At 45.6% G+C, this 16,993-nt stretch overlaps 1 protein-coding gene across 5 annotated transcripts in view; it reads left to right on the top strand.

Annotated features, from left to right (window-relative positions):
* HTR4 (5-hydroxytryptamine receptor 4) overlaps positions 1-16,993 on the top strand; it is a 136,163-nt gene that overhangs the window by 70,559 nt on the left and 48,611 nt on the right. For 4 of the 5 annotated variants that reach the window (XR_011101281.1, XM_068697733.1, XM_068697735.1 and 1 more), the window contains exons 5-6: positions 9,297-9,450; positions 10,112-10,680. Coding sequence is in view for 4 of the 5 variants with exons in the window: in XM_068697733.1 (XP_068553834.1) it covers positions 9,297-9,450; positions 10,112-10,680 (723 nt within the window). In the remaining variant the exon portion in view is untranslated. Of the gene's footprint in view, positions 1-9,296; positions 9,451-10,111; positions 10,681-14,228; positions 16,985-16,993 lie in introns of those variants that run through there. The other variant, XM_068697734.1, reaches the window with a different exon arrangement.

Raw genomic sequence — 16,993 nt, 5'->3', positions numbered from 1 at the left:
AACAGACCTAGCCATGTATTTGTGTAGTCAGAGCTCATCTTACAGGAATCCAAACATACCACATGATCACTGCTAAATAAAGCCTAAAGCTAAGCAGATGTATCCAAAGAGTGTTGGAGCACCAGAGTGACAGATGCTTGTTGCACTATTTACAAACATTAATTAACATTAATGTACTGTTCAGACATCGAATTGTGCTTGAGAGAAGTGATGTTTTAGAGCCTAAAAATTCCTGAGTGCCCCAGAGTTGGATCAGGGGTCATGGCTTGCCCTGCTGCAGGGTCATTTGGTCCTCGCAAGGATGGGGAGAAAGCAGCTGCACCCAGCTGTGCTCTGCGAGGCATCTGCTGGCTGGCAAGCAGGGGCACGGGGAGACTCCTTGGGCTTTAAATGATTAGACACTCAGCACTCTGCCTTGGTGACACAAGTGCCTGCTATAATGTTGAACCAGGCTGTGAATCCCCATTATCCCTTTGAGTTGTAAAGGTGCCCGGTCTTCTACAATTGCTCAGGAGGAGTAGGGAAGAGATGGCACAGGAAGGGGATGAGCTGCGGCCGTGCAGGACTGGGACATGATGTACAGCTGCAGGGTATCCCCATCAGCATGCGGCTTGGAGAGAAAGCTAGCACAGGAGCTGCAGAATTCAGGCTGGAGAGCATTATGAGAAATAATAGAGCAGATGGTCATAGCACAGCCTGAGGCAAGCACTGTCCTTTATTAATCTCTACAAATCCTCTAGAAATATGGAAATTTATTTCACCACCATTGCTGCCAATAACCCTGCACACACACCAATCTGCACAGGGACCATGGAGGAGCCTTCCATCTCCGTTTGGCAACATACGTTTGTTTGTATTACTAGCTAAATTTATCCAGTTCCAATTAACTGTTCTCTTTAGCATTTTTCTCAGTGTAATTATCTCAACACCAGCAGGCCGTTGTTTTTCTAATAAGAATTTAATTTTGTTAGATATAATCATTTTAGGACATTTTTCTTCTGGACCAGCAATGTATAACTTTGTTCTATTTGGCACAGTCAGACACCATGGCTTATTTGCTCAGTGGGAAAAAGGAAAAGAGAAAGAGCTGCTCTCTCCACAAATAAAGTAAAAATCTATTTATGTAGAGGCCAGAATCTGGTTTCATGGAAATAACAGCAAAGCCAGTATCACAGAATCACAGAATGACTCAGGTTGGAAGGGACCTTGAACAACACCCAGTTCCAACCCCCCTACTGTGGGGACAGGGATGCCACCCACTAGATCAAGTTGCCCAGGGCCTCATCCAACCTGGTCCTGAACACCCCCAGGGTTGGGGCATCCACAGCCTCTCTGGGCAACCTCTTCCAGTGCCCTCTGAGTGAGGAATTTTCTCCTAACCTCTAATTTCAATCTCCCCTCTTTTAGTCTGAAACCATTCCCCCTTGTCCTGTCATCATCTGATTGAGCAGAGTCACTCTCCAGTAGCACTGTTTTAATTTCGCACATGCACAAAAATTTGAAATTCTATCTCTTTAGACTTCTTAATTTTGTTGGGGTTCAGCTGAAGACTTTGGCCCTCTCTGGGTTGACTGGGGGAGAGGAGGAATGTGCAAAACGCTGCTTGGATTTGCTTTTGTGACTCACGCCAGAGTAGAACTCCAAAAGACAAAGAAGAGGGCTTTCCCGACTAGGCTCATCATCATGTAGCTTGTGTCCCACGAAGAGAAGAAACTCCTCTGTTCTAAAATGCACATCCCTGCTACCTGCAAGAGTTTGCCACCCATTCAGTTCAGCATCTTCAGTATCTGAGCTCGCTGCAGGCCACCCTCTTTGCTTTCTGATAGACTCTTTAAGAAGGTTAAAAAAGTAATCAGTGAGAGAATTCAGTAAATTTTCCTCGGCTCATTTTTGCCTCAGTGCTGCTAAAACATATGGCATGTATATCACTTAATACATGCGCGTGACACCACGTGGATTTATATGTGGGCCACCCACATGGCCCAGGCTGTTTGGTAAAGGTGGGTGTGTATTTGTCTGTCTGGAATATCTAAGGAGTTGCTTTCGGGGTAGTGTCTACATACCTGTAGCTCAAACTGAATTGTATTGCAAACCAAGCAGATACTTTTTTTTCCTTTTATCCTTTTTTCCTTTTTTTTTTTTTTTTTCCAAAGGAAAGGAATAATCTAATGCAGTAATTAGGTTTCTGTAGTGCCCAGAAGGTAAGGAGAGAGCAGCAGTGGTTAGAGCATCGCTTATCTTGAAGAGTGAGGACTCCAGGAGTGCTCTCTGGAGATGTGCCCAGGACAGCTTGCTCACTGCCATGGGCCTGAGGAGGAGCTTGGACATCCAGGCTAATGGGGGACAGTGCTTCTCTTTAAGCACAGAAACTGGAGTTTATAATGTTACTGGCCCAGCTGGTTATAGAGATCCTTGGACCTTTGATTTCAGTCTTGACCATGGATCCTGGACACAACTTGAGTTTCATCGTGCTGGTGCTTGATGAGTATGCAGGTAATCACTGCCACAAATAGCTACCCCTGCTGTAGATCACAGCTACATTGTGCTGCTGTCAGCCCCAGGTCAGGACTGTACTGAGATGCCATGCTGTTTCTCAGTCCTTCTGCTTGCCTTTCTTGTCTCCAACAACATAGGCACTATAAATTTGTAGTAAACACGTGTCATCACTTGAAAGTTCATGTGATCTTCAAAAATCTTTTTTTTTTTTTCTCTATTTTTTTTCTCTATTTTTTTTCCCTGGAGAACAGGCAGGGTGTGATACAAAGAGCGCGCATGTGTTTGTGTGTGTATACACAGGATCCTCCATACAGGCAGAGGCACCAACAAACACCCATGATTTACAGCACTTACATTTCCATGAAAGCATTGGACCTACACAACAGATTCAGAATTCAGTCATACAAGGCAAGAACGTAACCGAGGTTCATTTTCGGTCTATTTTCTCTTTGGCTTCACAGCTTCCCTCCTGTCTTCACATATACACAAATTTAGCATTAGACAAGCTGTCCATGATCCTGCTGCTGAGGAATGTGATGTTATGCCTTCTCTGCATGATGTGTTGAAGGTTGTTAGGTACAAATCTGTTGCTGGTGTACAGTTCATTGTGCATTTATAAATGATTTTTGGGAGCACTGATCAAAAAGAGGAGCTCACCAGCAGGCAAAATGCAAGTCCTGTTGGGAAAAGGAAAAAATATTCTGCTCTTACAGCAGTTGGAAATTGTGTATATGTGGCTCCCCTGTGGGGCACTGAACATAGAGTTTTTTTATAGCTTTTATGCACATAATGGAGGTGCACTTGCATCCTCTCTGAGTTAATGACGCAATTTGTAGCAGATGAGGTTCACTTTTGGGAATCGATCTACTTGGCACTAATCGGTCCCTCCCAAATTCATTTCCCTGGAAGACCAGGGACAATCACATATATGCTCCTTGAGACAGAGTTTGGCCACTGTACTGTTCTGCAGAGCCACTGAAGGACCACGGGCAGGTCACAAATGCTTGATAGCCAAACATATCTGCAATGGCCGTCAGAGCTATAAGTAAGGCCGCAGAGCTATTTTGTTCTGCATGAGCCATCTGTAAAATGTTAGTTCTTGATTCATTCACATGTAGTAAATGCCTGGTATGGGAAAGGAAAAATATGATAATAACCTTTGCTTTGTGGGGCTTCTTGGAAGATCTACAATTTCAGGAAGGGATCCGTGTATTTCCCCTTCAGCTGAGAATGCCAAAATAGAGGCAGAAGAGAGGATGTTCTGCACCTACTCTGCTGTAGGTAACAGGGAAGTTAACATTTCCAGGGAACTGCAGAAGCATGGGCCTTGGCTGATAATAGTAAGAATTAATATTTAACTACACTTGGACATTGTATTAATCATGTATATGTGTATTGCATTTTATATTCATCCATCACATTGTCATAAGCAATACCTAATAGATATTCTTTATGAGCACAGGAAAACAGCTCTAGCTTGAAAGGAAGCAGAAATGTAGAATAATAAAATGTCTTTATTTCAGCTTTTGACTAAAACTATTGATAATCTTAGAGATGTAATTACTTTTCTCTCAGTGAATAAATAGTTGCTTAAATGTCCGAACCATTGCATACATCAGATCATTAGCTACTGCAAAAATTGTGTGACTTCAGTGACTTTGTTAACATGCATGGATTTCTATTATCTGACTTTGAACCACTGAGCAGAAGTTCCACTAAGCTACAGGCAACCAGCTGTGTGCTTCTCTGCCTCACCATCAGCAAAATTATCACCCATGTCCGGATTGCAGGACCTTATTGCTGATAACAGCATGGGGACAGGAGGAACCCAGCTCGCCTTTCTGAATACAAGGGGAGTCACAGCAGCAGCAGTTAGAAAAACAGAACAAAAAAAAAAAAAAAAAAAAAAAAAAAAAAAAAAAAAAAAACATATAATCTTTTGACATGTAAGTGGAATAAAATTGCTGCTGAATCACTGGGAGGGAAAAAATATGAGAGCTTAAGATGTCATTTTTACAGGCATAATTTTTACTCTAATGGCATGTACAAGTCAGTGTAATGCTGTCAGATGCATCAGAGATAGAAGTACAGAAATGAAATAACTCGAACTGCTTCAAAGAATTGTTTTCCTGCCGTAGTTAATTAGTAATGTGTCATGTAGTTGCTTTTCTGTTTGCTGATTTAACTTCTGAAATGGTAGTTGGTGTGTTGGCCATTCTCTCCCATTTGTTTGGTGAATTTCTCCTTTTGCCCTTTCTGCAATTAAGTGTAGTTTCTTGAGACGTGCAGCAACTTGCTCTCAGAAATGTCACAGGAATCCTTTGATGTCGGGCACTGGGTAGTACTTTGCAGTGGGTGTCTCTCAGACAGTAAACAAATAAATATGTCAGGTATAATTCCCTTGTGTCTAGAGCCAAAAGTGCAGTTGCACATAATGCCAAGAGAACCACCGTCTGTCTGAATAAGCAGTCAAATGCATTACCAAAAATACCTGTTTGGATTCAAAGGTCGGTTTATTTTCTTGGGGAAGGAAATCTGGAGAGCACCGGGAAATCCAAACTCAATAAGCTCTGCTAATATAAGACAAGGTTACGCAAGCACATTGTGGCTGTCATGAGGAGGGTAATTATCCTAGCAACAGACATATTTATTCTATTCTCTGAAATCATTTAGTTGTTAAAATTTGACCATACTGATAGACTCAAAAAAAGGAGCTGTAGGGGTCTCAGATCCATCCCCCCCTCTCAAAACAGGACCAAGCTCAAACCAAAATCTCTGATTTTAATCAGGTCACTCAGGCTCCTATTCAGTTCAATTTTACATACCTTCAAGGCGGGACAACCTCGTTTGTTCAAATCTTCACCCACTGAAGGCAAGCTCCAAAACTAAGCAAATCCTGTTCCTGCAAATTATTCCTCTTCTTCTTCCTTGTGCTGCCAGAGAGATGTTGGGAACATATTAGGACCATGTCAGTGAACACAGGAATTGGATCCACCAACTGCCATGGGAGTTAGCATTACTCCATGAGAGCAACATTTCAGGCAGTGCCCTGAAAGAACAGTTACTGTCAAATATACCGTTCCTTTGAAAGTGAAACCTTTCAGAGGAACAGGCTGATTTTCATGCACACAGAAAACCAGAAGAGAATATATAAATGATCAAATTGAAAGAGTTGAATGCTTGCTTCAACATTTTTCCCCTGTGACATTTTGAATCTTGTTTCAAAGAGATTAAAAAAAAAAAGTTTTCTTTTGACACTTTGATTTTATTTCAACCCTTTGTGTAGAATATATCGTCTCATTTTATCAAAATAAAGCAATTTAGTTGACTCCACATGACTTTTTAAAAATTTCTTAAGAAAATTTGGAAATTTTTAGTTGTTTTTTTTTTTCTGCCTGTTTAGCACAAACTTTTCTCTTCCCACTCAACTCTTGATGAAATAAGTTGTGCACCTCAAGGACATCTCTTTTATACATACGCATAAGCCGTGTATATTTGTCCATTTGCATATATCTTTTTTTTTAGTGTGCTGCTTGCACTTAGAAGTTCTCACAGGCTCCACTTCAGGTCAGTGGTCGAACTTCAGTGTGTGTTTGCTAATTTAATGTCTCTAATTTATGATTTTGCTGGCCTCATAAAACAGACTGTTATAGACTTTAAAAATTGAAGATTGACTTTAAAAAAAGGCTGTGGATGTGGTCTACCTTGACTGCAGTAAGGCCTTTGACACCATTCCCTACAACATTCTCCTCAAGAAACTGGCTGCTTATGGCTTGGACTGGTGTACGCTTTGTTGGGTTAAAAACTGGATGGATATCTGGGCCCAAAGAGTTGTGGTGAATGGAGTTAAATCCAACTGGAGGCCGGTCACTAGTGGCGTCCCCCAGGGCTCGGTACTGGGGCCAGTCCTCTTTAATATCTTTATCAATGATCTGGATGAGGGGAGTGAGAGCACCCTCAGTAAGTTCGCAGATGATACCTAGTTAGGTGTGTGTGTTGATATGCTCGAGGGTAGGAAGGCTCTGCAGAAGGATCTGGATAGGCTGCACCGATGGGCTGAGGTCAACTGCATGAAGTTCAACAAGGCCAAGTGCCGGGTCCTGCACCTGGGGCGCAATAACCCCAAGCAGAGCTACGGGCTGGGAGATGAGTGGTTGGAGAGCTGCCAGGCAGAGAAGGACCTGGGAGTGATGGTGGACAGTCGGCTGAATATGAGCCAGCAGTGTGCTCAGGTGGCCAAGAAGGCCAAGGGCATCCTGGCTTGTATCAGAAGCAGTGTGGCCAGCAGGGCTAGAGAGGTGATCGTCCCCCTGTACTCGGCTCTGGTGAGGCCGCACCTCGAGTACTGTGTTCAGTTTTGGGCCCCTCGCTACAAGAAGGACATCGAGGTGCTTGAGCGGGTCCAGAGAAGGGCAACGAAGCTGGTGAGGGGCCTGGAGAACAAGTCCTACGAGGAGCGGCTGAGGGAGCTGGGCTTGTTCAGCCTGGAGAAGAGGAGGCTCAGGGGTGACCTTATTGCTCTCTATAGGTACATTAAAGGAGGCTGTAGAGAGGTGGGGGTTGGTCTGTTCTCCCACATGCCTGGTGACAGGACGAGGGGGAATGGGCTAAAGTTGCACCAGGGGAGTTTTAGGTTGGATCTTAGGTAAAAATTCTTTACCAAGAGGGTTTTTATGCATTGGAACAGGCTGCCCAGGGAAGTGGTGGAGTCACCATCCCTGGAAGTCTTTAAAAGACGTTTAGATGTAGAGCTTAGGGATATGGTTTAGTGGAGGACTTTTTAGTGTTAGGTCAGAAGCTAAACTCGGTGATCTTGGAGGTCTCTTCCAACCTAGATGATTCTGTGGTTCTGTGATTTATTCCCTTTATAAATAGTTGTTGAAACAATGGCCACTACTTCAATGCAGTGCTTATGTCCTACAGGTACACAGATGGGTGCCACATTGCAGATTGTCTGTGCTTACCAAATGTGGGAACTACATCTACCAGACAACCATTATTAATTCACTAAGAAAATATACGCATCAGGCCCATTGCTGAATTATATATTTAGTTATTTAGAAGAGCTGAGAATTCATGGGCACTTTTGGTATCACTGATGTATCAGCTGTGCCAGGTGAAAATGCCAGAAGCCTAGTGAGGGACATTTGTAGGATAACCTGAGAGGCATTTCTGCTGGTCCTGGTGTTGGCCAAGCGGGACTGGGCTGACCACTGCTCTTGTCCTTCTTAACAGTTTCTATTTTCTGCAGCAGATCACCTGTGCTGTGGAGTCTAAGCAGTAGTTTCCAACTACCTATAGAGACATCTTCTCAGTTCTGAACTGCAGGATCCCTGGAGACTTTTAAAAGGAAGTTGAAAATGTTCTCAGTTGCACAATTAGAGTGAGACCTGCATTGGTTGTTAAGAGATTTTAATGCTGCTTTATGGGCTGAATTATTAAACATTTTGCATAAAAAGGCTCTTTCATAAATATCCTTGTTATATATTACTTGGTATGGTCATGAAAAAAAATGCTTGAAGTTCTGTAATTGAGTGTTTATGTTACTTCCTATCAATTATCTGGATCAAGTGGTAGTTCAGGGACGTACCTAAACTTGTAACTGGGGTATAGTGCCTTTGCAGAATGGCCATCTTCCCAGTCTGCCGTATTAGGTTTCTGTCCTGACTCCACTGCTTTCCACTCAGCCCTAGTCTTTCCCGCTCTGTCGTGTTGAAATCAAAGAGACTACAGGTCTGCTACAGCAAGGAGATTGGTTGGAACAGGGGATTGAAAGCCAAGGACATTTCGTGGCTCTGCTGTGGAAGCCTCTGGACCCCAGCAGTCTGAGCAGTGGGGACGTCAGTACTGGCATTCCTCTGCAAAGTATGCTGAAATCCTCTGAAGTTTGAAAATATTTCATTCAGAACCTGAAACAGACTGTCAGGTCAGGGCCACCAGGAATCTGCAATAGAATTTTATGGTTGCTGACCTGCTATGCCTATGGGCATTTCTTCTTTGTCTCTTATTTTGGTCTACTTATTTTTTTGTCTCTTGGAGAAGACATTTCCTGTTCAAAGCTGGTTATATTAAGAGCAGGAGTCTATTTTATTGTGAATACGTTTCATGGACTGGGAGAAGAAAAAGAAAACAGGGCAATTTCCCTCGGTGGGGAAAAGACTGGAAGCCCTGGGCAGACATTTGTGCTGTCCTTGTGGCAGAATGTTAAAGCACAGCCAGGCAAGAGGTGTTTACAGGGAGGTAGAAAGGGATTTTTTTATGGAAAAACACACTTAATTTTACAGATATTTTCACAGCTTTGAAACACTTTGTTAATTTGCAACAACAGCCTTTGCAGTCTTGTCAAAATAAATGTCCATTACAGTTAGGAAAACCCCAACATTTACTCAGTTATGGCTAAATAGAAGGAAGGTGAACTCATTCGTTGTGGTAAGGAGGGTGCAGACAGCTTTGTGACTAAGTGCAGGAGGAGAGAAGAGCTGAATGGGAGGTCACTCGCTTGCTCCATGACTTTAGACAAACCACAGCATTAATCTATGCCTTATTTTCCCTACCTGGAAAATTAGAAAATATTGGCTTTTCCCTGCAAGGGACTATGAAACCTTATTTACTCATGCTGTGAAAATACCCTGAGCTCCTTGTGTAAGAGGCAGTCAATAGAAATAGACTATAGAATCTTTTTTTCCCCTCTGTTTTGAAAGGCAGGAGAAACAAGCTGGAGAAAAGGCTTTACAGTTTTATTTCTAGAAGACCTGAAAGTCTCATTCAGTGATGGTGGTTCTCTCACTTCCTCCTTGCAGGTACTATGCTATTTGCTGCCAGCCACTGGTTTACAGGAACAAGATGACTCCATTGCGCATTGCTGTAATGCTTGGAGGCTGCTGGGTAATCCCAACATTTATTTCTTTCCTCCCAATCATGCAAGGCTGGAATAGCATTGGCATCATTGATCTGGTGAGTAATTTAGGAGATACACTGACTTGATACCAAATATATTCCCTGCTGTATATACTTCTTTAAAAAGGAATATGCAAAGAAAAGACAGCAATAGAGGCTAAAGGAGAAGTCCTTGTTATTGAAACAAAGGGCTTGCCGAATTTCTGGAATTTCTCTTTATAGGGATTTTCAAGGCTGCTGCCTACTGCCCCATGCCTAGAGCAGCCCCTGTCTGCTAAGTTTTTATTAGCCTAGCCCCATCCCCACCCATCTGGCCTGTGCCACTTGGCCAGATGAAATGTGCACCCTTGGTGCACATTTGCATGTCCTGATGAACAGAGCAGTGAGCACTGCAAAAAAGCACAGCACAAAGTGAAGTTATTCCCCTTCACAGAGTATGAACTGGGCTATTAGGCTGATTTTCAGCAGCCAGGTTGAGGCATGCTCCAGGACACCGGAGCTGCACATGGGCTGGTTCCACAAACCTCAGGACCATCAGAGCCTGAGATGTAAGCATAGTGGGGAGAGGCAGCAGTGGTAAGGCATGTGGGAGAGGGAAGGGAGGAGAGAGAATAGGAAAGTGGTGGTAGAGCATCCTGACAAACAGACTGCTGATGGCAGAGGAGCAGCACTGAATCTCTTCCATTCTTTGTCCTTCTCCTTTCTCCCCCTGCCCCAGATCCAGCAAAGGCAGTTCAACAAGGCTTCCAACTCCACCTACTGCATATTCATGGTCAACAAGCCATACGCCATTACCTGCTCTGTGGTGGCCTTCTACATTCCCTTCCTCCTGATGGTGCTGGCCTACTACCGCATCTACATCACCGCCAGGGAGCATGCCCACCAGATCCGGGTGCTGCAGCGCGCGGGGACCCCCGCTGACGGTCGGCAGCACCCCCCGGATCAGCACAGCACGCACCGCATGAAGACTGAGACCAAAGCTGCCAAGACCCTGTGCATCATCATGGGGTGCTTCTGCCTGTGCTGGGCCCCCTTCTTTGTCACAAACATCGTGGACCCTTTCATAAACTACACGGTGCCGGGGAAGCTGTGGACAGCTTTTCTGTGGCTGGGCTACATCAATTCAGGGTTGAACCCCTTCCTCTACGCCTTCCTGAACAAGTCTTTCAGACGTGCCTTCCTCATCATCCTGTGCTGTGGTGATGAGCGATACCGAAGGCCTTCTATCTTGGGGCAGACGGTCCCCTGTTCCACCACCACAATAAACGGATCAACTCACGTGCTAAGGTGAGTGTTTCTCAGCTGCTGCAAAATAGCTTGAGTCACTAGAAAGAGTACTTCTCATGAGATTTCTTAAAGGAGTGATTTTCTGTTGCATTTGAAATATCTGATGGATTAACTGTTAAAAAAATAAAGGGGGGATTGGGGGAATGAGAAGTGCACAGTAATCCTTAGGGTGCTCATACAACCTGGGTTTGTAGATACCTGATAGATGTTGGCCTGTGCGGGTTCTCCAGAGGAATGTTCAGGAAATATTTGGGGGAAGGCAGAAGATATGCATGCATTTGGGATGCATGCTGCTGCATCCTGTTGTTGCTTTGTCTGAGATGAACTCGATCACACAGGGAGCACCCTGGGAGAAGCTGCCTACTCCCTTTTCTCTAGCAAAGGGATTGAGATGCTCCCAATGGCACTTCTCAGGTTCTGTCTTTGTAGCCCCACCAGCTGGTGCTGCATCTCCTGAAGTAATGAATGGCAAAGGAGGAACTTACCCAAGTGCCCTGATGCTGCTGGGGCACTTCAGTGGCTCTCTGGGAGGAAGGGTACTTGCTATTTTGCTTTAGCAGCTCAGAAAATGCCGGGGTGTCTGCCCTTTACAGTAACTGAGCCAAAGCCTGGGGGCTCTCAGGATGCCTGCAGCACAGACAGGAGGTCAGTGTCCTGCTGGAACCGGACACTGGCCCTTGCAGCATGTCGTGGCTTGCGGCAGGAGTGGCAAATGGGGAAGGGCAGATGTTTTCTTTCTGAGCTTGTGGGGGCTGGTGCAGGGGAAAATTGGGCTGAGGCACCCATGTCTGCCAGCAGCCCCGGGCTCCTGCCATGTGCCACATGGGGCAACTCCACACCAGGGCTGAGCCCCTCACTGCCTCCCCCCATGCAAGGCATTGGTGTCTGGATCTGCAGTGTGCATCTCTCGTGGGCTACCAGACACAGTCCAGCTGTCTGGCACTGTGGGGGCCCAGAGAATTTGAGCCCCCACCTCACACACCCATCCCTGGTTTTGTACCACATTGTTTATTGTGAGAGGAGGGCATGTGTGTCCCACATGGTGGGAGTGCAGAGGGGTTTGGAGGGCTCTGTGCTGGGACACATCCTCTGCTACCTTGTTACCAAGCATTGAGCTAGAGGGCAGAGCACTGGAGGAAGGGAGAAAGGAGCAATTATCTCCAGTAATATCAGAAAAAGCTACATTATCTGAAAAACAAAAAACACCACTGGTGTTTTTGCACTACTGCATAGAAGTGACTTTGTTCTGGTGGATGTAGTCATGGCTCCTCACTTCCAGATAAAGAGTCAGTAACTGTTTGTGTTCAGAGCTAAACCCGTCTGGAGACAAGCTCAGACTTCCAGCAGAGTCTAATCTTCTCGTTTGCCCCCAGCTTCCTGCTGTATTGACCTCTGAAGGTGTCTTGGTCTGTGTAATGGAAGGGAAACGGGGCAAGGCATCCCACAGCCCTGGGACAGGCCTCTCACACCTCTGAAGTCATGAAGGCCATTACAACGTATATAGAGCCCTCTGTCTGTGATGGGGGCATGGCACCATGCCACACGGAGCACATGCCTGTGTCAGAGCCATGCCTGGGGATGAGGCAAACGCTCCTCAGCTGCGGGAGAGGGCAAGGGAGCATGGCCTGTGCTGGGGAGCTGCAGGGGTGAGCGCCGGAAATGTGGCTGTGCGTGGGGAGGAGGGAAGGGAGGGCTGGTGGGGGACTCCTGCTGGCCTAAAGACAAAGAAAGGGAGAATGACATCTATTTGGGCTAGCAAGTGCTGAAACAAGGTACTTCTTGTGAAGTAGATGAGGCAGTGAAATGACAGGGAGCCTCTCTCAGGTGTGGGTTTCAGATGCAGCAGACAGCGAGCACATCAGCACCAAAGGTGAATTGCTTCAGCCCAGGCCCACGTTTGACCTCCGAATGTCACAGATGACAATGCTGGTGCCTCCTCGTGTCTCAAAGATGTCTCACTGTGTTTGCTGTCTCGCTGTGAGAGCTCCTTGTCCTGCCTGTGCTGTGCAGGGCTGGCAGGCCCAGGCTGGCTCTGCCCTGGGGACACCGGGCAGTGGAGATGTACTCCTGAGCGCTTTCCTCGAGTCTTGCTGAGTGTCCCCTGGTGCTGACAGACTTCTCATTTTGAAACCCTTTTAAACCATATGAACGTCCCTGAGGCCAAAGCAATTGTGAAGAGTCACCTCCCCTCCAAAGCTGGGGGGGCACAGTCTTGGCCAGCTGAGGTGGGCTGCACTAAGTGGTGGGTGCCACCCTGGAGCTGAGGTCAGGCTTCTCTCATTTCCACCTCATCCCTCCCACTCGTACAACTCAGCTTCCACTTACAAGTCCTCCAGGGAGATAGGTAACAAGTCTGGGGACTGCCTGACCAGCTCGCGTGCCTTGCTGTAATCCTGTCAGTCTTGATGCGATAAACATTACAAAAGGCTCTGTAAGACCTATCTCTGTACAGGGCATCTTGTTCATTTCTGGGTTTTATGGGTACTTAAGAGTGGATGAATTCTCTTCAGTGTCCTACCACCACAAGCCACATATCTCCTGCCTTTCCATGTCACTCCAGCTTGAACAGCAGAATGTGCTTGTGAGCTGCTGAGGGTTGAGGCTCAGCACATCAGTACTTCAGAGATCAATTCTTTTCTGTTTTTCTTGGCTTTGGAACAAATGAGAAAAGTGTGACTTCTTCCCTTGGTGCAGGTTATGAACTGATGGTGCTGCAATTGTGAGGATTAAAGGAAAACTGACTAATTACAGTCTCTAGACAGTTACCCTCACATGGGGAATTTTGATTTCTTCAATGCTTCTCTTAAACGCAGAACAGTTTGAACTCGGCACAGATGGAAGAGATTCAGTGAGGCAGCTTCTCTCCCAGGTATAAAGCATATTTGCTTTGCTGTCTTGGAAATATAAGGGATTTCAGCAGCTGAAATATTGAAACCTTCCTGTATGTCTTGGCTTCATACCAGCCCAACTGAGAAGCGGCTCAGGGGCTGGACCCGGTTCACACGCGTCTTTTACAACCTTGAAGTTTTTTCTTCCTGACTAAGAGCTTCTGCACATGGGGAAGTTGTGCAAGGGGGGTGTTACAGCTGCGTTTTGTACCCCAACAGGGATAGAAGTGAAGAGAAGGGCGGACCCTGTTCTGAACCCAGGGCAGGCTTCTGCCCCCAAAACCACGGAGATGTACAATTCTGTATTAAACTGACATGACTTGTTCAGCCACAAAGGGAGTCAGGAGTGGTGGGCAGTAGAACTTGAATTTCTAACTCCTCTTCATTTCCAGTCTTCACAAGATCTGAACATTCCTTCAGCTTTATCTGTCCAAACTGTTCTTTCTTCACTTGCAATCAACTCTCTGCTGCTTTTGCAAGTGCAAAGAGTATGCTTGTCAATGCTAAAGATTAAATTCAAGCTCTTGTTCTTGGATATGTGTGATCTGTGAGAGTGCCTTCCAGGGACAAACTGATTTCTTCTTTTTTTTTTTCTTCTGAAAACTTCAGTGTTAAAATGTGCTTACATTCCTATTTTGGGATTTTTCACATTTATATTAGGAATGGGAAAAAAAGAAGAAGGAACAGAGCACGATAAAACATGGCAGTGAGAAGAGGCAGAATCCCTCAGCACACACAGACTGACAGACTGGTTAGGATACGGTTCTCATTCTTTCTTTAATTTATTTTTCAATTGATCTGCGAAGACTGTGATGCTCTGGAGGACCCAGGCTGAGAGAGACTTTGTACAGCACACCTGGGGCCAGATGCAAGCACAGTGGTGATGCAGACTGCAGTGGCTTGGCTGCTTGACCATGACAGGAGGGAGCCCACAGCTGTCTGAACCCCACAGAAACCACCATGCTTTCTCCCTAAATCATGAACCAGAAGATGGGGAAAGGATTTCACATCACCCATTTTGTTCTTGAACTCTCCATCAGCTGGTGTGAAAGACACCTGTTCCTTGGGCAGGGGAAGACACAGTGCAACGTGATTTGGAGATGTCATGAACAGTCAGGAGACAAGATTTAGTTAGAGATGGATCTGTCTGTACAGTGGGCAAGAGTAGAATTAAATACTCATTCATCTGTGAAAGAGGATTTTGACATGCCTGTTTTCTGAGTTTGATTTCTGCAAGCATGGCAATTGACAGAATTGTGTTTTTGTTAGTGCCTGGACATCAACCTATCTCACTTCTGATGTGTACCACTAACTACAGAATTCAAGCAGAGCACATGGAAAGGGTGAATTGAACTCTGCAGATGTGGCTACAATCAGAAATTCATGCCCTATTCATTTTTGATGGCTAAGATTGCAACTCACGTGTCACATAAAAAGGTTTGCTTCTCTGTTTGCAACACAAAATGTGTAATTCATTATAAATATTTGCAATTCATAGTTCTAATAACTTATGGTTTGGAATATCACACATTTGAAGGACTTGGGAATCATTCTGAATTGCAAGTGGATAGGAGAATTTACAATGCACTCTCAACTAACGTATGGCAAAAATTAGTACAATAATTCACTGCAGTAGATACGGGTTTCTGGACAACTGTAGCATGTGTTCGGTGCACAGTCCTGTACACCAGAAAAATGAAAGTAAAATGCCATAGTCATCTGAAAAATGCTGCCTCCCTCTTTAAACATATTGCTTGCATATCTTTTGTTATGCACAGACGTTTAGTCAGAACAAAGCAGTGAACTCATGCCTTTGTGAATCATTCAAGTCATACTGCACAAGAGGATTGGAACCCAGCACAGCATTGCTTGAATTTTTTGGATAAGACAAGTTCTGAAATTTTGCCACAGTGGAGAAGATGGCTTTGGGTAAAATATAGTTGAGCAATGATCAGAGCAGAAAAATTCTGGAATGTTTGGGTCAAGGAGGTCACTTTGGTGCATTCCCCATTTCCTCCCAGAAGTGCACTGTTCAGCACAGTACAGTGTGCTAATCTCTTCTGGGAAAGCTGTAGTGAGTGGTTTATTTGCTCCTTTTCTATCACAGAGAGGCTTTCTCAAACAGGGCTGATGTTGATTTTATTTCTCCAAAGTAAAACACATCTTGATTTTCTTTTTGGAAGAGCCAAGAGAAACAAAGGGGGAAAACAAAAAAGCAGCATGCAGCTTGGGGGTCTGGAAGTTCATTGTCTTCATAAATACAGAATTAAATAAATAGCACAATCAGCCCACACTGGTGTCAGCACTCTGAAGGTGTGAGAAACACGTAGTAAATTGCCATGTGTAGCCAGTGCTCAACACTGGAGCATGGCTGTGGAGCTTTAGTGGCCCCTGTGGGGGCCATGAGTGATGGTGCCAGTAAATCTGGTTGAGCACCAGAGCGTCCTTGCTGCTGCTTCAACAGGCAGCACAGCAGCTCGGCTCTTCAGCTTGCAGAAGTTTAGCAACTCTGCAGGTTACAGTTCTGTTGGAATAAAAATAAATCCTTCCTGGCTGCAGGGAAGGGAAGGTCAGAGGTGCCGTGGAGGCAGGCAAGCAGTGTTGTGCTCACGCTGCTCCTGCCCCACTGGCCTGGCGGGGTTTGACGGGAGTTGGCAGGAGGGTCTGGGTGCTAGCAGGGATTAGTGGTGTGCTGCTGCTTCCAGTCTGTAAGGGGACAGTAGGAGCTTCTCCTTTCTTTGATCCTTCTGGCCAGAAGCAAAGAAGATTTTGGGTGAGAGACCATCACATTCAGGTGGGATGGATGGGCTGATTGCTTTGCATTACTTCAAGAACTATTGAAAGAATGAATAAAGAGGCTGCCCTGAACAATCATAAAAACTTACTGAGTACCTATGCCTCATTTTCACCCCCAGGGTGAGGCTTTCCCAGACCCATTCACAAGGTTGCAACCCCCCTGAAGCCCCCCCCTGCCCACCAGGCAGTCAGTGCAGTCAGTGCTGCTGGGGCCCCCGACCCCCCGACATGGGGACAGCCCTGCCTGGGTGCCGCCTGCTGCAATGCACATCAGGACACCTGCTGCTGTGCCTTTTCAACAGCTTTAATTCCACAAAGTCATTACCTCTGGCAGGTTAATGGGTTTAAAAGCACTCTGGTTTCCCTGTGCAGCCAGGTCTGTGCTGAGTCACGCAGCGGGTTCAGTGCCCAGCAGGATCACAGCGGTTCTACCCATGGGGTATGGATGGAGCAGTTGTTCCCTTCCCCCTGCCAGGGTGGCATTTTGTGGGCTGCAGCTGCAGCTTGACTCAGAAAACACAGAATGCTTGCTCAGAGATGCTTCCTAATAACACTAGCAAGTCTCACTCAAGGTTTACAAGTAAAAGCCTGCTGTCCTGCCTTCTCCTGTTCCTCTTGTCTCTTATCCT

Source organism: Anas acuta, chromosome 14 (genome assembly GCF_963932015.1).
Source record: "Anas acuta chromosome 14, bAnaAcu1.1, whole genome shotgun sequence".
NCBI classification, from domain to species: Eukaryota; Metazoa; Chordata; class Aves; order Anseriformes; family Anatidae; genus Anas; species Anas acuta.
Note: the sequence above shows the minus strand (reverse complement) of the source record. Positions and strands in the feature narration are given on the sequence as shown.